Raw genomic sequence first — 22,682 nt, 5'->3', positions numbered from 1 at the left:
TCAGCTCTGAGGTGAGGGCCGCAGGAGCTCCGGCACCGAGTGGCCAGAATAATAGGTACTCGAGAAGTAGTTCTAGAGTGAGCGAATGGTATTTAGTTTAGATAATTTTCCCATAATAGTTATACTTTATAACCACAATTACTTAGTTCTAACTAAAGGTTGCTATTTTATTGCTCACCAACGTTTCTTCTAGAATTTTCATCAAGTCTGAAATGCGTTGATCTTAGGTGAGGTGTGGAAGGCAGGTCTTCCCCGTGGTGCCTCGTGGCTGCCCTCTGGTCCACAGTGAGGGAACGCAATTGATGCACTGTGTACCCCAAGTTCAGAGAGGTTGCAGTGTGAGAAAAAAAATACAGTAGAACTTTTTCTTAGAATTCTTTCTTTAAGTGATAATTTCCAGAAAGGGCACGAGAATGCTCTCAAGTGTGCAATTGCTGAGTAGTGCGGCCTGGCACTAGGAGAGCCTGATGCTGGTGTGGTCCTCCCCGATTGTTGCTCCGCTCCTCTCCCTGTCACTTAGAGTTTCTCTCCTAGCTGTCAGCGTCTGTCTTTCCCTGCTGGCATGGGGTAGTCTGCTGGCAGCTCTGACCAAGTCCAGCGGGCAGCCAGGAGATGGAGACTCCTCGTGAGCCAAGAGGGCTGGGATGGGGCGCAGCAACCTTTTCCATTTGGTTGTCAGGGTTCCAGGTGGTTCTTTGTAATCGTCAGTTGTTATTAATAGTCTTTCATCTTTTGTCTATATTTGCTTGAAATCTCTCTCCTTGAAATTCTGAATTAACTTTTCCAGAAGTTGTTTGAGTCTGATTTCTCCCTCCTTGGTAGGGAAAAGAAGTTGTGACAAATTGCTTGGATCCTAAGCTAAGTGAGAATGAAGGCTTCACATAGAACATCTGTTCCAATGTGTGTTACCTGTCAGTAAGATTGGAGTACCATTTCAGTTAATATTAGCTCTTTGTGCTCTGACACCAGACTCCCTATAAGTTAGTGAAAAGGCTTGTGCTTTTGATTTATTCTTGTCATCAAGCTTTATGTAATATATTTCACTTTTTCACAAGAGAAAGGACTGTCCACAGAGCATTCAAATTTTTTTACGGGATATGAACTATTGCCTGATTTCAGTTTCTTTGAAAAAGTCCAAGGTTTGCCCAGTCTGGATTTCTGTCAGTGGGCAGTGTTTTTAAGCTACGTAACGGGAGTAGAGGAGAATCTGTACACTCGGAGATTTGTCCTTTTTGTATTATGGAACCTTTTTAGGAGATTATTAGGGACTCTGCTTACTTGGCTGTCATTGTTCAAGCTTTAAGCAATCTGAAGTTAATTGTTTAGCTAACCAATATTTAATTTCCCTTTCCCCCTATAGCTTTCACAAAATTGATCACAGTAAATGGACAAGAATATCATCTTCAACTTGTAGACACAGCTGGGCAAGTAAGTATCTCTCGTCTCTCTCTCTCCCTCGGTGCTGGCCCAGGCACTAACTACACAGCAGCAAGTCCAGGAACTTCAGCCATCTACTGTGTCTTCCTTAAGTCACTTGTAGCTCTTTTTTCAAGTAATTAACTTGGTTTCCTACTTCAGAATTGTTTTAAATATTAGGTCTAGTAATAATTAATGTCATTTTCTAATACTTTTTTTAAATCGAATTTATTTAAACAATACAACAAAATTTAATCAACAATATAGTTGCCGTTGTTTTCTACTACTTGTGCCCAACACTCAGGAAGCACTTTAATCCCTCTGTTGTAAAATTCTTGTGATTTTGATGCAAAAAATTCGGTCAATGCATTTTTGAGGCATTCTTCATTATTAAATTTTTTTCCAAGAAGAAAGTTTTGCAAAGAACGAAACAAATGGTAATCGGAATGGGCAATATCAGGAGAATATGCAGGTTGAGGGAGAACTTCCCATTCCAACTGGCGCAGTTTTTCAGCAGTGATTCTTGCAGTATGCGGTCGTGCGTTATCGTGGTGAAGAATTACGCCCTTCCGATTAATCAGCGCGGGTTCTTTTTCTCTTAAAGCTTGGGCTAACCTTTCCAATTGGGCACTATACACTGCACTTGTAATGGTTTGGTTAGATGGTAAAAGTTCGTAATGAAGAATTCCTTTAAAATTCCACCAAACACACATCATCACTTTTTTCGCATGCAAGTCAGGTTTTGGCATGGGCTGTGGAGCCTCATTTTTGTCCAACCATTGAGGCCGCCTTTTCAAATTAACATACAGCACCCATTCTTCATCTCCGGTAACAATTTGCTCTAAAAACGGCAAACGGTTTTGACGAGAGAGGAGCGAACTGCAAATTGTGACTCTTTGATTACGGTTGTTGTCGGTCAACTCATGAGGAACCCATTTTCCAAACTTTTGGACTTTGCCAAGTGCACGCAATTGATTGGAAATTGTTTTTTGTGAACAATTTAAAGTTGTCGCAAGCTCTTGTTGGGTAATTTGAGGATTTTGCACCAAAAGAGCTTGAAGAGCTTCTTGATCAAAATTGGACACACGGCCTCGACCACTCTTGTCATCTAACGAAAAATTTCCCTCGTGAAATTTCTCAAACCAACGCTGGCATTTTCTGGCGCTAACTGCATCTTGACCAAGAGCACTACAGATATTTTTTGCAGCCTCACTTGCTTTTCTTCCTAATTGGAACTCGTAAAGCATGCAGTGCCGAATATGCTCTTCATCCGCCATCTTCTTAGCCCCAGTTCTGCAACAAAAACCAAACCAAACACAAACTTTTTCAAGCAAAACTTGTTAATTGTACTTCACACATTCTGTAGATACCACGTGTTTGAAGGTTATGTCAATACAAGTCAATGACAAGCAAGATTTTAAACGAATGTTTAAAAACGACATTAATTATTACTAGACCCGATATATTCATAACATTGAGAAGGTTAATGCTTACTACAGGAGAGGCACCTGTTTTCTAAACTTTATGTCAGACTCTCGTCAGTGCTTTTTCTCCCTTTGTGATGTGTGATCCCTCCATTAAGAACAAAAGTAAGTCTTCCCGGGGAAAGGCATGAGAGGTACGGAGCAAACCAGCGGGCTCATAAATTGATTATATGATTACAAGTTTGATTTGCTGGACAGAGATAATTGCCGGGTTAAGTAATTTTAATAAAAACCCGACCTTTTTACAGGTTAATGTGGGAACTGGATCGCCAGGGGAACTGACTGGAAGCAAAGGGTGGAAGAAATTAAGAGAACTTGAAGGGAACAAAGAAGCCCCTTTTTGTCGGCTTCACTTCCCTATTGCCATGGCACCCAGGCCAGCCTGTATAGAAGCCATTCTGTTAGCTGGCTTTATTACAGTTCACTGGCGGGTGGGAGTGGGGAGGAGCCGAAATGTTGGATTCAGTAAGCCGAGGATGGCTCTGCTCTAAGAAAGCCACTGGTTTTTATTGTTGGATTCTGACTCCTCACCTTGCATCTTAAGAATGACAAAGGACCGCCTGGCGGAGGGGGTGTGTGGTGCAATCTAGTCTGCCCAGCGGTTCGTGGAGGCTTTTCCCTGGAACCTGGAGAAGTTGGGGTCGTCCTGTCTTGTTTGGAACCAACTGCCTCTGCTTTATGCTTTGATGTGAACATAGAAGGAAAGCGTAGCCCCAAGTGAGGCAAGAAAGTATCTCATTTCAGCACTGGAGGAACCCTGGAGTTTCAGTTCTGAAGCTTCAAATAAAATAAGTTGAACATGTGTGTCCCAGAGCTGTGACATGTGACTGTCATTCCCCTGCACACTGCGCCTGCGGTGGAATGATTGGCTCGCATCTCAGACCTCGTGGTTTTCTTAGAGCAGAGCCATCCTCGGCTTATTGTCCTGGGGCAGAAGGGTCTGGGAGCTGCTGGAAAGGAAGCAAGAGAAGTCGCCAGAAGGGAGTGTGGCACAGGGGCGCAGCCTGTCCTGTAAACGAGTGTAGAGGAGACTCAGGTGGGGCCTGGTGTGGGTTTCTTATCTCTTACAGTTAAAATGACTATAATTTATTGCCTAAAATAAGACACCGTTAAGAGTGAAGGGCACAGGTGTAATTATGCTGGGACAGCAGATGTACCAGAGTTCTGGGCAAAGAAAGAATGCCACACTGTTTATAGTGGAGTGGGCATTATCAGGATTTCAGTTTGCCTTTATACCTTTTTGGTTTGTTTTTTTTAATATATTTTATTGATTTTTTTACAGAGAGGAAGGGAAAGAGATACAGAGTAGAGAGAAACATCGATGAGAGTCATCGATCAGCTGCCTCTTGCACGCCCCCTGCTGGGATGTGCCTGCAACCAAGGTACATGCCCTTGACCGGAATAGAACCCGGGACCTTTCAGTCCGCAGGCCGACGCTCTATCCACTGAGCCAAACCGGTTTCGGCTATACCTTTTTTTTTTTTTTTTTTAATCCTCACCCAAGGATATGTTTTTGTTGATTTTTTTTTTTTTAAGAGAGTGGGAAGAGGGCGGGGGGGAGGGGGGGGGGATATGGGAGAAACAAACATCGACTGGTTGCCTCCTGTACCTGCCCTGACCAGGGATTGAACCCTCAATCTTCGTTGCAAAGGACAACACTAACCAACTGAGCCACCTGGCCAGAGCTGTCTATATCCCTGTTTTGGATTTTCATCTAAGCTCGTAGGAATTGGGGCTGAGGTGTAAATTGATCAGTCACATCCCGGTAGCGTTCCTGTAGCAACACCCCTCGTAGTCAGCCAGGAACACCAGCACTTCCTGGTGGTTTGGGGTGTGGGTTCTGCAGTCCCAGTGCCTGGTTCCAGCCCTTGCTGTCCCTACCAGTGGCCTTGAGAAAGTCAGTGAGCTTTTCTGTGTAAGATGGCAGTGATTGTGGTGCGTGCCTTCACAGCATCGCTGTGTGGTTGGAGAGGATTTGGTCCTATTTGTGGATCTGTGATGCTTCTGAGGCCAGACAACGGCCTCACGTTGCAACTCAGTGGCCATTAACAACTGGGATAGAGAAATGCATGTCTCCTACTTGGAGAAGAGCTGTCCTTGAAAGCATTTGCCTGGAGAGATCATTTCTCATATTGACTCTCTTGGCCACCATGGGAGGTGTGTTTCTCTGAGGTTCTTGTTTTGCTCTAAAGCAAAAGTGTACACTTGGCCATCACACTCCTGTAACTGTCTTAATGATAGAGCTTTACAGAAATGACCCCAAAAGGAACCCATCTCGGGGCGGGAGTGCGGGAGTGAGGGAGAGGCCAGAGCAAGGTCCATTTCCAGCTCTGCTTGTCTTGCTGTTTCGGGTTCTGTTATACAATATTCTTAGAGAATTTACGCCAAAAAAAAAAAAAAAAAAAATATCCAAATTTAGCTACTTGGAATAATTTGTTCTCACTGCAGCTAACAGTTCTTAAAGGCTGTATTCATGACTAGGAGACCAGAAAATAAAAGGCTGTGCTAGTATTACCACTCATGATGGTGTGACACGGACATTACCTGCTGTGGCCCCCCGGGTTCTGTAAAACTGGATGGGGTAACAGGTCACTCGGGCTTATTCTGTGGTTAGACTGCTAGTACTAGGAGGAGGGAAAGGTGAGTGGGGGCAAATTCTTTAAAAGTAACCTAGTCAGCTTGTTCACTAGCTTGGGCTTTTTAGGAGGAAAAGTAATTACACATAGTAAATTGCTGCATAGCAATACCTGACAGCAGTTGCTGTCTATGGTAGTTTGTTTTATAGCTGATGTCATTGTCCAGCGAGGGATGATGATGAACATAGTTAAATACAAATGGATTATTTTTAGTTGGCATGAAATATTTTGTTTTGGTCTAATTTCAGTAGATTTAATGACAAGTGAATCCATGACAGATTTATAATGTCAAATTCCCCTTCAAAAAACAAATTAAGTGTATTTTTTTAAATAGTAATAAGTGCACCTGTTATAGAAATAAAGCAACACAAAAAGGCAAATAGTAAGGCTTAAGTCTTTCCCACTCTACTAGCTACCTTAAATTCACCCCTAACCGCAGTCCTGTTACCAGTTTCTAGAAATTGCTTCCAAGATATTTTATCACCAACATTCAAGTATAGTTTTAAGGTTTTTGTTTGTTTGTTTGTTTTTACCTCAAAAAGTAACATCGATCTATGTCTCCATCTTGGAGATTATCCCGTATCAGAACATGCGGCCTCTCTCTTTTCCCCGTGGCTGCACAGTGTCCTGTTATTTGGGCTGTATCATCATTTAACTCTTGGTCCACAATTGGGATGTTTCCAGCCTCTCCCACCATTAGTGCTCCATTATGCACCGCTGTTTTCGACAGATGGTGTGCGTGTAAGAACATGCCTGGTGTGGGATTGTGGGCCATAGGGTCATGGTTTATATTCTCACTAGCAGTGAGTCACCAACACAATGTGTTACCAAATTTTTATATCTATCCATCTGCTAATTGAAAATTATAAGTAACTGTCATTTTAATTAGCGTTTATGAAGGGGTCTTAATAATTTAAAGAAAATTAGTATTTTGTACATGAACTGAGTGGCAAGGTTTTGGTTTCCATTTAAATTCTCTGGTCTAGCCGAAACCAGTTTGGCTCAGTGGTAGAGCATCGGTCTGCAGACTGAAAGGTCCCGGGTTCGATTCCGGTCCAGGACATGTCCATTGGTTGCGGGCACATCCCCGGTAGGGGGTGTGCAAGAGGCAGCTGATGGATGTTTTTCTCTCATCGACGTTTCTAGCGCTCTATCTCTCCCCCTTCCTCTCCGTAAAATATCAATAAAATATATTAATAAATAAATAAATAGATTCTCCCGTCTACCATGCATAGTTTCAATTTTCATCTTTAAGTCTGATTCCTCTGGGGTACATGTTTGCTGAGGTGTGAGTTAGACATAAGTTTAGCCATTTACCCCAGATGGCTCCACATTTGTTCCCTATGTGCTACTTTGTATCCTTACTGATTTGAATGCCAACATTATCATATACCTAACTCCCATATCTGTTGGCTCCATTCATGAGCCAGTACTGCGCTATTTTAATTACTGAAGCTCTACGGATCCCACCCACCTGCCTCCACAGTTGGTTTTCTTTGTCAGGAAGTATGCTGTTTGCCCTGGCCCGCGTGACTCAGTGGTTAGAGTGTGGGCCCAAGCACCAGAGGGACTCGGGTTCCATTCCCAGTCGAGGGCACGTACCTGGGTTGCAGATTCAATCCCTGGCCCTGGCTAGAGCATGTGTGGGAGGTAACCTATTGATGTGTCTCCCCTACGTCAATGTTTCTACCTTTCTCTCTTTTCTCCCCTTTCCCATCCACTCTTTCTAAAAATAAATGGAAAAAATATTCTCAGGTGAGGATTAACAACAACAAAAGTATGCTTTTTGTTCAGCGTCATTTATTTATAATATATTTATATTTATTAATTTATAATTTATATATTAATTTAGGGTTAATTATATAATTTAGGTTTAATCAGTAGATATCCTTACAATTCTGCTTATTCTTGTTAAAGACAGCTATACTTGCTGTTCCATTTATTTAAGTCATTTATCTCAGGAGTATTTTAAGATTTTCTTTAAATGAAGCATATATTTTGTTTCCTTCAGTTTATCCCTTGGAATTTTGTTCTTTTTGGTTACTGCTGCAGCAGAAGGTCTTGTTCTTCCATTATACTTTCTTACTAGTTGATGCTTGCACCAACTTAAATAGGAATACTCTTTTTTCTTTTTCTTTTTTCACTTCTTTCTTCAGAGGAAACATAATTTGAACTTTGAGCCACTGTAGCTAAGCTGGTGACTAAAATCGTTTGGAATTTTGTTTTTAATCTGGGTAGAAAGATCTGTCATTCCATTAACAATTTGTTTTTAAAAATCAACACTAAGCCCAGCTGGAGCGTTGGGTTGGTTGAGCATTGTCCCATGTACTAAGAGGTCACTGGTTTGATGCCTAGTCTGGGCGCATGCGCAGGTTGTGGGCTCGACCCCCAGAACAGGGTGTTATAGGAGGCAGCTGATCTGTGTTTCTCTCCTGCACTCTTCCTTCCTCTCTCTCTAAAATCAATAAAAACATTTTTAAAAGCAACATAAATGAATTCAACTTAATAAAAGTACTAATAAGGAAAACAAAGGTTTTATTTTGCATAAGTAGTAAGCTCTGTGATGTAGAAATGTTATTTTCTGATTAATGGCCACTATTTTTGATGTTAGAGAGTTGTAGGACAACTAAATTTTTCTTTTTGTATTTAAAAGACACTTTACCATAGGGCAGAAATTCAAGGTTGTCATGGACACTAGTTGTAACCATACTATGGAATTGAAAACTTTACAGAGACAGTTACTTGATATAATAGTGACTTGCCTTGGTTTTTCTCTAATAGTGCTTGGTGTGCGTGGTATGTGGACAGTTCTGTTTCAACTGAGAGTGACATGTTGGTCCCGGGCAGAGGTTTGCACTGATGACATTAGCCTCTCTGTGCTTTGGTGATTCCGGATCTAAAGCAGTCTCATAACGCCTCCTAAAACTGGGTGCCCCAGTACCCTGTTGCACAGTGTGTACCTTTGTCCCTAAAGCTGCTCAGTAAATAACTCATCCCATCCTCAAATGTCTGGGTACTCACTCTATAGTTTCTCCATTCTCTTCTCCTCCTTTCTGTCCCGAGTGTTGGTGGTCACCCAGCCAGCATGCATGGTCATGATTTATGGAGGGCCCTTCCCTGTGGGCCTCTCATAGTGGACCCATGCCAGAGGAAGTTGCAGCCTCAAACCATTGCCCAGCCTCCTCACCCTTGGGCTGTGAGCACTGAAGGGGGCTGTACAGTATAGAAAGCAGAGTGCTTCCTAGCTGATGGCACTGATGGAACGGAGCATGCATCTGCTCCAGAGCAGAAACTCATAACCATGGAGCGTGTTTCAAAACCCAGTGACCAGTGCTCAGGCCCCTGTGACCATGCAGAAAACAGGGCAAGTGGCAAAATAACCACTTCATGTAGGAAAGTACAGGTGTGTGGAATAAACCAGTAGCACTTGTGACTTTTCTCTGAGGTCTAAGAGATTCTGGACTTTCCATCCATAAGAGAACACAAACCAGCCATCTTTTCATGCCTTACATCCTCTTCTCCCAAGATTTACGGGAGTCATTTTTTAATATTGGCTTAAAGCACATAATCACCCCAGACCAGTTTTAAATAAATCTTGAGTGTGTGGACTATGTTTCTAAAATAATATTGTAATCCACATTTTGTTTACTTTGATTTCTTTGACCAGGAAATATGTGAAGGACTTTGGGTGAAGATTGCTTGTTATGCCAAGTGTAATCCTTTTTCTTCCACAGGATGAATATTCCATCTTCCCCCAGACATACTCCATAGATATTAATGGTTATATTCTCGTGTATTCTGTGACATCGATCAAAAGGTAAGACTCAGCTCCTTCCTTGCTTGAGTTGATTTGCTATGCAGAGATGGCAGTAATCCTTATAGAGGATTACGCTGGAATTGGTAGTAGGAGCAGTTAGACTTAGTTACTAAGCTAAATGTTTTTGGAACAAACAGGTTGTTAAAGGAAAAACAATATCCTGATAGTTGTTCTAGATAGATAGTGACTGAACACAGTCTGAGCTTATCTGCCAGTTTAAATTGATTACTTTTCCTGTGTTTTCATCATGTAAATGTGGAACATGGGCTGACTGCTGTGGCCCTCTAGCTAAGGGATGTTCTACAAATGTTTATGCAGAGATGATGTGGTTTGTCAGCTCAGTGTTAGACTTTTCCCATTAAATGTCAGACCTGTTTCGTTTTGAATGTTCTTAATTGGGGTACTGAGTGTCAAATACATGTACATGTGAAATATTGGTAGGAAAAAGAAAGGAATTCTTTTTGTTCTGTTCATTTTATTAAAATGGTGAGTCTGCCGAAACCGGTTTGGCTCAGTGGTAGAGCGTCGGTCTGCGGACTGAAAGGTCCCAGGTTCAATTCTGGTCAAGGGCATGTACCTTGGTTGCGGGCACATCCCCGGTAGGGAGTGTGCAAGAGGCAGCTGGTCAATGTTTCTCTCTCATTGACATTTCTAGCTATCTCTCTCCCTTCCTCTCTGTAAAAAAAATCAATAAAAAATATATTAAAATAAAAAAATAAAATGGTGAGTCTGACATTTTCTGTTTCTCACTAAAACATTAAAACATTTAAAACCTGAACAATAAATTGGAAGTCTTCCCTAGCTGGTTTGGCTCAGTGGATAAAGCATTGGCCTGCAGACTGCAGGGTCCCAGATTCATTTCCAGCCAAGGGCACATGCCTGGGTTGCGGGCTTAATCCCTAGTGGGGGGCAAACAGGAGGCAGCCAATCAATGATTCTCTCTCATCATTGATGTTTCTATCTCTCTCTCCTCCCTTTCTCTCTGAAATCAATAAAAGAAGTATTTTAAAATTTTTTAAGTTGGATGTCTGACTTCATGTTTTTCCTTTTATAGTTTTGAGGTGATTAAAGTTATTCATGGCAAGTTGTTGGACATGGTGGGGAAAGTTCAGTAAGTAGGAACGTTTCTCTCTCGTTAGATACACTCTTTTCTAATAGCTCCTTCTGGACAAACTGACTTTGCTTTTCTTATGTTAACAGAATACCTATTATGTTGGTTGGGAATAAGAAAGACCTGCATATGGAAAGGTATGTAGCTTCTAATAATTGCTGATTCCTAGAATTGAGTCTGAGATATTTAGTCCTGGAAGTCATGGGTTTCGCTGTTTGCCAGCCAGGTGCACAGTGCTGCTTGGGAGAAGCCAGCTCACCTGCCTTGAAAACGTTTCCTGGATAAGGGGGAGAGCAAACACTGTAGAAAATTATCTTCATCTCTTCTACCATTTGTGTAAAGCGGACACTAAAAAGACAATGAGCGCATTCATTTATTCAACAAATTATTTTTTGAGGCAGGGTTAGGATTAGAGCAGTGGCTCTAGATTCTGATTCTGGTGGCAGGAGATGCTGGCTGGATCCCAGCAGCCTGTGTGTAGCATAGCCAGGGCCCTTTGGGGGTTGCCCTGTCCTCGGGCACGTGCAGCTCTCTAAGATGTTGGGGTGTTGGGAAATGCCTTCTGTGAGCTGTGAGGGCTGCCGGAGCGTGAGTGCTCCCATAAGACAGTGTCTGATGTTCCCCGGCTCAGGTGGGAGTGATGCATGGTCATGATTTATGGAGGGCCCTTCCCTGTGGGCCTCTCCTAGTGGACCCATGCCAGAGGAAGTTGCAGCCTCAAACCATTGCCCAGCCTCCTCACCCTTGGGCTGTGAGCACTGAAGGGGGTTGTACAGTATAGAAAGCAGAGTGCTCCCCAGCTGATGGCACTGATGGAACGGAGCATGCATCTGCTCCAGGAGTAGAAGCTCATAACCATGGAGCCTGTTTCAGAAACCCAGGTAGATGTGTTATATAATTAAGAGCAATGCTCTTTAATGAGAGTTTTTTATCCTTTAGGGTGATCAGTTATGAAGAAGGGAAGGCGTTAGCAGAATCTTGGAATGCAGCTTTTTTGGAATCTTCTGCTAAAGAGAACCAAGTAGGTATTTTTTAAAACTCACTCTGCACTGCATCCGATCAGACCAGGCCTGTGTTCCTCTAGCTCAGCACTCCTGTGAATCCTGACCCTCCCACCATTCCTTCCACCAGGCTTTGGGTTACCTCAGGGGGACAGTCTGTTTTATTTCAGCCCGTGTTCAACCTCGTTGGACTGGAATGTTTGTAAGATAAACAGAAATTCATTGTAAAGGAAATACTACCTTTGTGAACATGCATTATCGTGTTTGTTTTATACTAAAGGCTGCTGCAGAAGTCAGTCTAGACTCACCTGGGTGGGGAGAGGCGGCTGTGTGCATGACCAAGTGTAGTAGACTCAGGTCTGCTTGAGGAAAGACAGACTGTTCTGGATGAGTCTGTGCACCTAAGTTCCTCGCGTCCAAGGCATTTTTGGCTAGTTGGCAACTTACTTCCAAATGGGATGGGAGGATGGACAGAGAAAAAGAACAAATACATACAGCAAAGATTTGCTGAGTCCAGACAAGCTAGGTGGTTATTGTACAGCTCTTTCTGTTGTTCTGTATAATTGAAAAGTTGTGAGGTGGGAGTGAAGTTGAATGGTTGGCCTCAAGCTATGTTCAATTCTGTTTGCTGACTTCACTGTGCTTGCTTCTCTTCGGTGAGAATCTGAGGACTTAAAGCAGTTGTTCTGTCTGACGTTAGAGTAAGGAGGCATCAGCAGAGTGTGGACTATTCATGACACTGCTCACTGTATTGCTCTTCTGTGTGTGTCTGGAAGTTGCTGTTCCTTCTAGCAACCTCAGGAGTGTAAATGCCTTGTGGAGCCTTCCTCCAGCGGTTAGGATTGCTGGTGGGGGGCATTGGCTCAGGTTAATTTACGTTTCTGAGAGTAACTTGAATGTTAGGTTAACGAGTGTTACTTGGTCTCAGGGTGCAGGCCTTTTCTCCAGTTTATGTTGTACTTTACGGTAGCTGAAGGGTTAAATGTGGTTCTAAATAGGTTTGCCCATTCATCTTTCCGTTCCTGTAAAAGGTGACTTTCTGCTTCCGAAGACCCAGCTGAAAGGTGAAGGTGCTGCCGACATGGGCAGGCGAGCGCTGAGTCAGGTGTTCCACGGCTCACTGTCTGGGCTGCTCTCACCATCACCGTCAGGCCTGACGTGAACCCTCTAGAGCAGTGGTTCTCGGCCCTTTAACACGGCTCCTCACGTTGTGGTGACCCCAACCATAAAATTATCTTCGTTGCTTCTTCATAACTGGAATGTTGCTACTGTTATGAATCGTAATGTAAATATCTGTGTTTTCCGATGGTCTTAAGCTCTACAGCAGACCCATAGGTTGAGAACTGCTAGCAGGATCGCCTAAGACCATCAGAAAACCAGATATTTACATTACGATTCATAACAGTAGAAAATTACAGTTAGGAAGTAGCAACGAAGATAATGTTACGGTTGGGGATCACAACGTGAGGAACTGGTAGTGGAAGTGGCTGCGTCTGTGAGATGCTGCGTTTAACTGTAATGGAGTCCGGGCCGTTTGCAGTTGGTTTATTACCATGGAGGCCTTCGGCTGTTGTTCAGCAATTTAATGAGAGAGAGTGTTTCCTGCTGAGACCAGTTTGGCTCAGTGGATAGCGTTGGCCTGCAGAATGAAGGGTCCCGGGTTCGATTCCGGTCAAGAGCATGTGCCTTGGTTGCGGGCACATCCCCAGTGGGGGGCGTGCAGGAGGCAGCTGATCGATGACTCTCTCTCATTGATGTTTCTAACTTTCTATCTCTCTCCCTTCCTCTCTGTACAAAATCAATAAAATATATTTTTTTTAAAAAGAGAGAGAGAGAGAGAGAATTTTCTAACAATCAGACCACATGGATTGTTTAGTTGTAAGATTTATCTAGAAAGCCCAGTCCCAGGCACACTATTTTCTTGGTAAGAGTGTGGTAAGTATAATTCCAAACATTTTTCTGTGATTATTTTCAGAATAAAAAAATAACTTGTTTGTATAACCATGGGACATGTAAGGATTAGTAATGAGGAAGAGGGACAGTTGCTGAACCAGTGACTCAGTGAGACAGGAGGGCTAGGCCTGGGCTGGCTTTGGCTTGACCAGGAGTCCTGCTTCCTCCCAGTGGGGGGGAGAGGACCAGAGGAGGTGAGCCAGATTCAGGGGCAGGTTGAGTCCGAGGAGAGGGTACACGGTGGCCTCTCTGAATGCCAGTTCTGTTTTCCTGGTGAAATATAAAACTGGGTGGCCAAGGAATGGGGAGGCTTTAGGAATTCAGGTGAAAGGGAAGGACTGGACGAGGGAAATGAGCTGGGCTGCTGGGTGGCACCGAGGGTGCACTGCATTCAGGGTCTGGAGGTGACAGCTGTCGAAGTGTGTTCCCAAGTTGCATTGGGGCTATTGGCAAAGAGGGAATTCATGTCCATGACCACGATGGTGGACCATGGAATCGGCTGGCCCCAGGAGGAAAGCGAACAAGAAGTGGTTAAGGGACAGGGAGAAGGTGGTCAGAGCGGGGAGGCAGGTCCCTGTGGGACCCGGGATTGCTGAGGTGAACTATTGAAAGTGGAAAGGAAGGTGAGGTGGTGGGAGACTTGACACTGAGTGGCTGCTGTGGTGACAAGATCTAGGACTGTCCCGAGGCTTTGGAGAACAGGGTGCTCTTTCCTCATCACGGTGAGCACACGTACAGGACAGTGAGCACGCTTACAGGATGGGGCCTGGCGGTCCGGACGCTGTGCAGCCTAAGGGAGGGTTTCCTGTCCAAAGTGGCAGTGCTCCTGGGAGGAGGGGCCGGGGGCTCTGGAAGGCCAAGGTACTGGGTCTGCAGACAGAGAAGGAAGGGGAAGTGGCTCCGAAGAATCACGTTCAACGGTGAAAAATACCGTCTCATGGCGTAAGAGTCAGCACAGAGTGTGGGGGAGTGGGCGGAAGGCAGGTTCGGAGGAAGGGCAGTGAGAGGAGAGTTTGCCTGGCCGGAGGCCCTGGGTGTGGGGAGAGGGAGCCTGGCCCTGGGAGAAGTGTCTGAGGGAAAGGCAGCCCTCGGGGGAGCAGGAAGGGGGAGGGCTGGAGCGGACAGCTCCCTGTGGTGACCCATGGAGCAGGGTCAGCAGCTTGAGAGAAGACGAGCTCTGCTCTCCGGGTCCTGGGGTGACCTTGGCCGCCATGCCTGTGCCTGCAGCTGGGGGGCGGATGGTGGCCTTCTCCAGTCCTGGCAGCCGCGATGAGAGTGTTTCTCAGGCTTCCGCTGTAAAGCCAGCTCAGTCACGTTTTCTTCCTTCCTTCCTCAGACTGCTGTGGATGTCTTCAGGAGGATAATTTTGGAGGCAGAAAAAATTGATGGGGCCGCTTCACAAGGAAAGTCTTCCTGCTCGGTGATGTAATCCGCTGCGGGACCGAGGCCCTGGACCCGTCCTGCCCGGAGAGCAAACTGCCCGTCATCCTCGAAGATAAACTCCGCTTCGTTTTCCTCTGTTAACCTGGGAGGTTTGTTTGGGTCGGAGCCTTTCCCACCTCCCCCTTCAGATTATGTTGAACTCTGACTGTCCTGAGTTCACGTCCACTTTCAAATTTTAAGCAATCATATTTTCAATTTATATATTGTATTTCTTAATAATATTATGACCAAGAATTTTATCGGCATTAATTTTTAAGTGTAGTTTGATGTTTAAAATAATGTAATCATCAAAGATGCATATTGTTACACTACTATTAACTAGGCTTCCATATATCAGTGTTTATTTCATTGTGTTAAATGTATACTTGTAAATAAAATAGCTGCAAACCTTAATCCCTCGTGCTACTTAGTGTGGCTTTTACAGAAGAAAACCTTGTCCAGTGAGGGCTTCTTCCCGGCCCCAGGAAGGTTCGGGCTGGATTCCAGGAACGGGGTGTGTGTGTGTGTGTGTGTGTGTGTGTGTGGACACATGACGACACACATGGCCACAGGCGGAGGCCAATGGGGCCCTCGGATCACCGGCAGGCCCACTGGATGGCAGTGGCGGGGGGTAGACTGCCAGCATTGGGGAGGGAACTCTGCTCACTAAAGCCCAGTGGCCCTGGGGTCTGTGAGGGAGGCACTCCCAATAATGGCTGTTCTCTCCACCATCACGGCCTTGACTGGAGGGCTTCCTGTAGGGGGTGCTGTGGCAGTTACTTGGCAAAGCCTTCTCACCCTCCTGCTTATCTCAGCTGCATGAAGGAAAGAGATGTTAGAGACACTGTCCTTCCTTTCAAAAAAAAAAAAATATCGATTTCAGAGAGAAACATCAGTGATGAGAGAGAATCATCGATTGGCTGCCTCCTGCATGCCCCAAGGGGGGATCAAGCCTGCAACCCAGGCATGTGCCCTTGACCAGAATCGAACCTGGGACCCTTCAGTATGCAAGCCAGCGCTCTATCCACTGAGCCAAACTGGCTAGGGCTATTGTCCTTCCTTATGCTTAGCTTGATATCCATGGCATACTGGATCTGATTTACTTTAAGTAATTTTTATTTTTCATTTACGGTTGCTATACATTATTATGGTGATTCCAGGTGTCCACCCAGTGACTGACCATTGCATAACTTACTAAGTGATCACCCGCCCGGTAACTCTTGCACCCCTCTGACACCACACACGTTTATTAGAATACTATTGGCTCTAGTCCCGATGTACTTTACGTCCCATGCAGACAGCATCTGACTTAGAGCATAGATTTGCCTAAAACCATCCCAATCCTCCGGTAGTTTAAAGGATGGGGACTATTGCCCAATAAGTGGGGGAGGGGGGGGCCCTTCGTGAACCTACTCTAGGCCCAGCCCACACCTGCCCGCTCTGCAGGCACAGCTGGAGGAGAGCGAGGTCTGCTGTGGCAGCTCCTGCTTGCTCACTGGAGTCGGTTCCAGTCCAGTGTGTTTTAAATGCTGCCCCATCCCAGTTAAATTGCACAGGGCCATTGCTATCATTAGAAAATGTTGCCACTAATAAAAGGTATTTTTGCTTGGTGACTAATTTTTTAATGAAAATTTTTTAGAATATGCCATTTTGGATCGTTTAAATATTTGTCTCGTCATTCCAGGATGAAATTTGAGCTTTAGGAGACCTCCACCAAATACTTTTTAAATAAAATAAATTTTGACAATATAGTATCATGACTTGATAACAGGGCTGTTCGTAGGCCTGGTGTTAGACTCAGTGCTCAGGGTGTGGCCCACGTTAACTCCGGGCCGGGTCCCCGCCAGCCTTCTCGGCAGCTGTCTCTGTGGGCGTGCACCTCGGTGGCACATGCACCTGGAAGCAGTTTACTGCCCGGGGAGGCCTACAGGGCTGGGCTGGGTAGCAGCGTGATGCCCTGTATATGTACTGTTCAGTTTCCTGAGCACCTACTATGTGCTGGACACTTCTAAGTGCCATAAACACAACAGAAATCTGAACCCTTGTAAAACATCTGACCTCAGACCTGGGGACACGGGAGCAGGTCCCTCCCTGACTCTGTGCAACTATGCCAACTGTTGGGTCCGAGCCCCTCTCCTAAGACTGGACCTCCTCAACAGAGAAGACATGAGAAGTCGTAGGTATATAAGACAGTCTTCATTGTAGCCAAGTAGCCATTAGACAACGTAGTTCTTCAGAGTCTCACACAGGAGCTATACCAAGCAGCCGCTGTACACATAGCAACCAGACCTAAAAGCAGCCTCCACGGGAGCTATACAAACAGCCTGACCAAGCAGCCAGGCACTGGAGGCCAGTAGTACGTCTTCCCATAACGCAGCCCTGTACTGGCTGGTCAGTGGCAACTTACATACAAGCGTGAACAAGCTCAAAAGAGGCGCCACACCAAGCAGTTTGGGATCCAGAAAGGCCCGCCTGCACAGGGTCTGGATTGTTGTGCCCTTGCTTTTGCACCTGCGTATAGCAATGTAGCCTTGAAACCTGATTAGGATTCCCACGCTCAGATTGGCCTTGAGCATCTGGCGTACCCTGACCAGGGTTCCCACAGGACACCGCAGGGTAGGTCCAACCCTGCTCCCCCGGGCAGCGGTCCGACACCAGGCCGTTGGTTCACTCCCCTGACGGGCAGCTTGTTACGGTTCCGAGGGGCCTGCGGCTCTCAAGGACTTCCTGTGATGGAGCACTCATCCCCCCCAATGGTGGGGGTGGGGGAGGTAGGCCTGTCTTGCACTAGGGTTCTGTTCACTCTCCATTTCCCCTGTGGAGAAGGTGCCACCCTATCTACGTGGGGGGACACTGCACTGGCCACGGTCGTAATTGGCCAAGGTCAACCAAATGCATTCTGTGTCCGCCATGCTAACCTATTATCTGAGCTGAAGGAATTCTTACAACGGCCAGGTTCCACTTAAATGTTTTGTTATTAAGTTCTGTATTTCATCACTTCTGAGACTTTTTTTTTTTTACATTTTAACAGTTTTGAAATCGAAATGAGTCTAAAATCAGTGACAAAGCATTATGTCATAAAAGCTAATGCAGTCTTAAGATTTATGCAAGTATTTTAAGTGCAAATATTAAACTAGACATTTAAAACTACATCACAAATCATAATAAATGCAAATTACACAAATTTACATTAACATGGTGAGATTTCGCTAAAACTGAATTATCTGTCTACTCTTACCTCTCAAGCCTGCACGTCCCCGGGCATGTCCCCCCGGGCACTCTCGCTGTCATGTGAATTGCTCGTCACACCCTTGTCACCAAGTCCAATAGGTGCTTTCTGGTCTCTTCCTTGACCCTTAGCATTGCAGACTGATGACAACTCCTTCTCTGGAAGTCTGTTTCCCCGACATCATGGCCCCCATCCTCCCAGCTCACTCTGTGTGCTTCCTCTAAACACACCCCTTTCCTACCCTCCCCCTTCCTTGATTTTTCCAGTCCCATAGCTTTCACTACCGTGTTGCCTGAAGGCCAAAATTTGTATCTCCTATCCTCACCTCTGTGGATTCCAGACTTACCTTGTCTTAATGCCTCAGAGGGTCTCAAATCCTATCTAATAAAAGAGTAATATGCAAATTAACTCACTCCATCACAAATATGGTGGTGCCCATAGCCACAAGATGGTGAACCCAGTCCCCGGAGTCCCCCAGTCCCAGGGGCAGCCGCTGAAAGCGGGCAGCATGAGTGACCTGGCGGAATGCTTGCTTCGTAGCCGCAGTGACAAGGTAAGGTAAGCATTCCGCACCCGCGGAGAGAGGGCCTCCCGGCCAGGCCAAGCACAGACAGGAGGAGCAGCCCTGCAGGGCACCTGGCCGGCCTCAGCCCTTGGCAGGTCATGGAGCCCCAAGTGCTGCCAGTCAATCGCCTTGCCTGTGCGTTCAGAGAGGGGTCTACGGCACAGCCCTCCTCGGAGTCTCCTGCTGCTGAAGAGGCTGGAGGTCCCGTGACGCAGTTCAGAAACCATGCACGCAGGGGAAGGCCCATAATGCCCCTGCCTCACGATCGCCTTTGGGGAGGACCCTACCTTTCACGGCCACCCGCTTCTCTTCCCACCTGGGAGAGTCACATGCTCACCTGCCAGGGTGGGAGCTCTCAGGAGCACCCAGCATATAGAGGGCCTCTCACTCCTGCTTTCCCCTCCCGCTGTGTGCCAGCCTCTCGGCGGCTCTGCCTGCCCACACTGAGTGACTAACGACATCAGCCCAGGGCCTGCACAGCCCGGGGCTAGGGCCCCTGTGAACGACCAGCATGCCTGACATACTGGCCGAGGATGCTGGGAGGTCAGGGGTCAAAAGGACCCACATGAAACAGCTGTGGTGAAGGAGCCAGCCTCCTGCCAGCAGGTGGCATGACAGAGGCAGGACACGTCCTGGAAATGTACTGTGAAGGGATTGGGAAGTTACAGTCTAGAACCAGTCCCTGCCAGTCATTGCTCCTGAGGCATAGCTGCCAACTCTCTTGAATTTGTGTCCTTTCCCTCGGCACACACATGCACACACATCTGTGAGATAGATAGATAGATAGATAGATAGATAGATAGATAGATAGATATAGATAATAGATAGATGATAGATAGAAAGATATATGATAGTTAAATATAGATAGATAGATAGATAGATAGATAGATAAATAGATAGATAGATAGATAGGTAATGATACACACACATATTACCTTTTCCCACATACGCAGCTCAGACACCTGCAGGGAATCACCAGGTGCTATTCCACAGGCTCCCGGTAGTTGGCATTTCCTACTGAATGGAGTTGGGGGTAGAATTTATGATGTAACTGAACCAATTGCATGCAATGACAGTGGATGTTCTGTCTGGTGGCCTGGCTGTCCTGGCAGCAGCATTGGCCAGACGTGGAACGCTTGCATCATCACCTGGTGACGGGGCAGGTGTTCTGCACCCAGCCATGGAGGCTGGGGAGGGCAGTGGGGGGCTATGAGGCCAGCAGGGGAGGGCATTTGGGGGTGATCAGGTCAGCAGGGGGCAGTTGGGGGCAAGCAGGCTGGCAGGCAGAGTGGTTAGGGGTGATTGGGCAGACAGGCAGGTGAGCAGATAGGAGCCAGCAGTCCCAAATTGCGAGAGGGATGTCCGACTGCTGGTTTAAGCCCAATCCCACAGGGACATCCCCCAGTAATCGGACATCCCCCAAGGGGTCCCAGATTGGAGAAGGTGCAGGCCAGGCTGAGGGACACTCCCATGCCTATGGTGGGGTCTCTTTTCTGTGTCCAGCACGGAAAGAGAATGATCCAGTTCTTTGAGTACAGGGGCTGGGGATTGAGAAATAGAAGAAAGAGGCACAGAGAGAGAAGGAAAAAGCTAGGACCGGGTGGACCGTTGTCCTCTACTAATGGAGAGACAGTGGCCCAGAGCCGATGCAACATGCTTATTTTATACCCCAAATATCAGGAAGTTTCACCAAAACTTAAGAGCTTGGGTGGGCTCGAGCATTCCTGGTGCTAGACTGGATTTACGTATCAAAACCCACTCCCCGACATGTGGGCAAAGATGAGTCAATGCTGAGAACACATCTGCCTTTTTGGTAAGATGTGTATCCAAGACATGGCTCAGCTGACAGTTATTAAGGATGAATGCCCAGGCGCTCTCTACACCCCTCCCCCCGTGCATGAATTTTGTGCACTGGGCCACTAGTTTATTATGAAATTGAATTCTTGATTTTCCTCAAAAACCTGGGCCTCTCCTAGACCCTGTTTTGGGGAAACAACATTGCCCACCAGTTACTAAAGCCAGGGATTTGGGGCCATTCTCTACCTCTTTCTTACACACCTCCAGTCCATCCAGTCCAGTAAAGGCTCAGGCCCTGCCTTCCGAACCAAGCTTGCATCCTCCCACTTCCTCCATCTCCAGTGCACGCTGGTCTGTCATAGCACACACCCTCCAAAGTACTTACAAGTCAACTTGTTTAAAGCACAGTCTTGTGTTACTCCCTGGCTTAGAGTCCTTAACCAGGTCCCAAGCCGAGCTGCCTCTCCTCGGGGCCCAGCCTGAGCCGTGCTGCCTGACTCACCCTCCCCTGCCACGAGGCCAGGCTCCCATCACCCGGGCCCAGTTGCTTCCCAGGGAAAAGCTCTGCCCCTGACACCTCCGTGCTGCCGGCCCTCTGCGCAGGCTGCCCCTTCCCAAGGCTTCTCCTCCTCGGGGCTCCACATGGGCTCTGCTCCGTGCACCTGTCAGAGCCTGAGGTTAATCATACAGCACAGCATGTGTCAGTTTGGGTCCTTGTATTGTGTGTACTGACTAGATGTGACCACAGCAGAGATGGTGACCTATCGGTGTGTCCCCAACACCTTTGGTTCCCCAGCTCCTAGCACAGGGCCTGTGACTATTGTAGAGATTTCCAGAATACCATTTTAATGTCCTTGTAGTTTCGTATCCTAAATAATAAAAGAGGTTATATGCAAATTGGCAATCACAAGATGACTCCTATCACCAGGCCGACAGGGGGGTTAGTGAGAGACAACCAAACAACTGAACAAGCACCTGTATGGGGCGGCCAGGCCAGCGGGGGGGCCTGTGAAGGGGCCATGAGGCAGGCAGGGAGCAACCAGGCCAGCAGAGGGGAGCAATTAGGGCAACCAGGCTGGCAGGGGGGGAGGGGGACAGTTGGGGGCAATTAGGCTGGCGGGAGGGTCGGGGGGGGGGGGGGGGGGACCAGGCCTCTAGTATATATATATTTTCTATTTTCTTCATTGTTACCCTGGGAATTACAATTAACAATGCAGTTTGGGTAAATACCATCCCCTGTATATAGTCCCATCCCCTCCACCTCATTTGTACTATTATCATACAAATTACATTTTTATATGTTGCATATCCATCAACAGACCTGCTATTGCTTTATGAAGTCTCTTTTTAAATCAAATAGGAGAGGAAATATCACTAAAAATTACATGTATCCTGTCTTTTAGAGAAATCACCTGTTACTTTTACTGGTGCTCTTTCCTTCACGTGGATTAGAGTTAGTCAAACTTCCATCTCAAACAATTTGGTTCTTGACTAAGTTGTTCACAGAAAAAATGTCTCAGTTGTCCACCAAAACTAAAGTTTTCAACCTGACAACCCTTTCATGCTGAAACCTCAACAAGACAGAAAGCATCTCTCAGGCAACAAGCAAAGGAGAGAATGCTTTTGCTGCTGGCAAAATAGATGAGCACAGTTTTAAAACATAAAGAGGCCACCAAGAGTGCTGGTGTTGCTAAGGGTGTGGAAGTGCTCACAAAAGAACAAGCACTGGATATTGAATAGGGGGGGGGGGGAAAGACACCTGTTAATGGATAAATGAAAAGCAGTTAGCTGATGACAGCATTTCAGAGGTAGTGATAAGTGAAAAATTCCTTTAAGACCGTTAGAAAGTGGTTCCATCAGTTTAAGAAAAGAAGTGTTTATTTATAAATTAAACAGGACATGAGACATGTGCTGTATATAAGAAAGGTTAAAGCAGGGAATCACTTGGGGCTCTGGAATGGATTAATTCACTTTACATCATTTCTAATGGGAAAAATGAGTCCATTTTCGAATAAATCATTTCTCCAACAGCCTTCTGGAACAGATTAAGTTTGAGAAACGAGGTTCCACTGTGTTCTTTGATTCAGCCTGAAATATTCCCTTTAGTGTTTCTTATGGAACAAGTGTGCCAGTGGTGACTTCTCTGCCTTCGCTTCCCTTTGTTTTCCAGTCATGTTCTTTTTTTAAAAAATTAAACAAATCTTTATTGTTCAGATTATTACAATTGTTCCTCTTTTTCCTCTCATAGCTC

The 22,682-nt window shown here is 46.0% G+C and overlaps 1 protein-coding gene across 1 annotated transcript in view; it reads left to right on the top strand.

Moving 5' to 3' along the window:
• Positions 1–15,254, top strand: part of RHEB (Ras homolog, mTORC1 binding) — a 40,576-nt gene extending 25,322 nt beyond the window's left edge. Inside the window, exons 3-8 of the mRNA XM_084897565.1 lie at positions 1,361–1,428; positions 9,271–9,353; positions 10,408–10,464; positions 10,554–10,601; positions 11,404–11,485; positions 14,755–15,254. Of these exons, the coding sequence (XP_084753691.1) occupies positions 1,361–1,428; positions 9,271–9,353; positions 10,408–10,464; positions 10,554–10,601; positions 11,404–11,485; positions 14,755–14,847 (431 nt within the window). The 3' untranslated portion in view covers positions 14,848–15,254. The remainder of the gene's footprint in view (positions 1–1,360; positions 1,429–9,270; positions 9,354–10,407; positions 10,465–10,553; positions 10,602–11,403; positions 11,486–14,754) is intronic.
• The last annotated feature ends 7,428 nt before the right edge of the window (positions 15,255–22,682 follow it).

The sequence above is a fragment of the Pipistrellus hanaki genome (genome assembly GCF_964339955.1).
Source record: "Pipistrellus hanaki genome assembly, chromosome: 10".
NCBI classification, from domain to species: Eukaryota; Metazoa; Chordata; class Mammalia; order Chiroptera; family Vespertilionidae; genus Pipistrellus; species Pipistrellus hanaki.
This window is presented reverse-complemented; position numbering and strand designations above follow the sequence as displayed.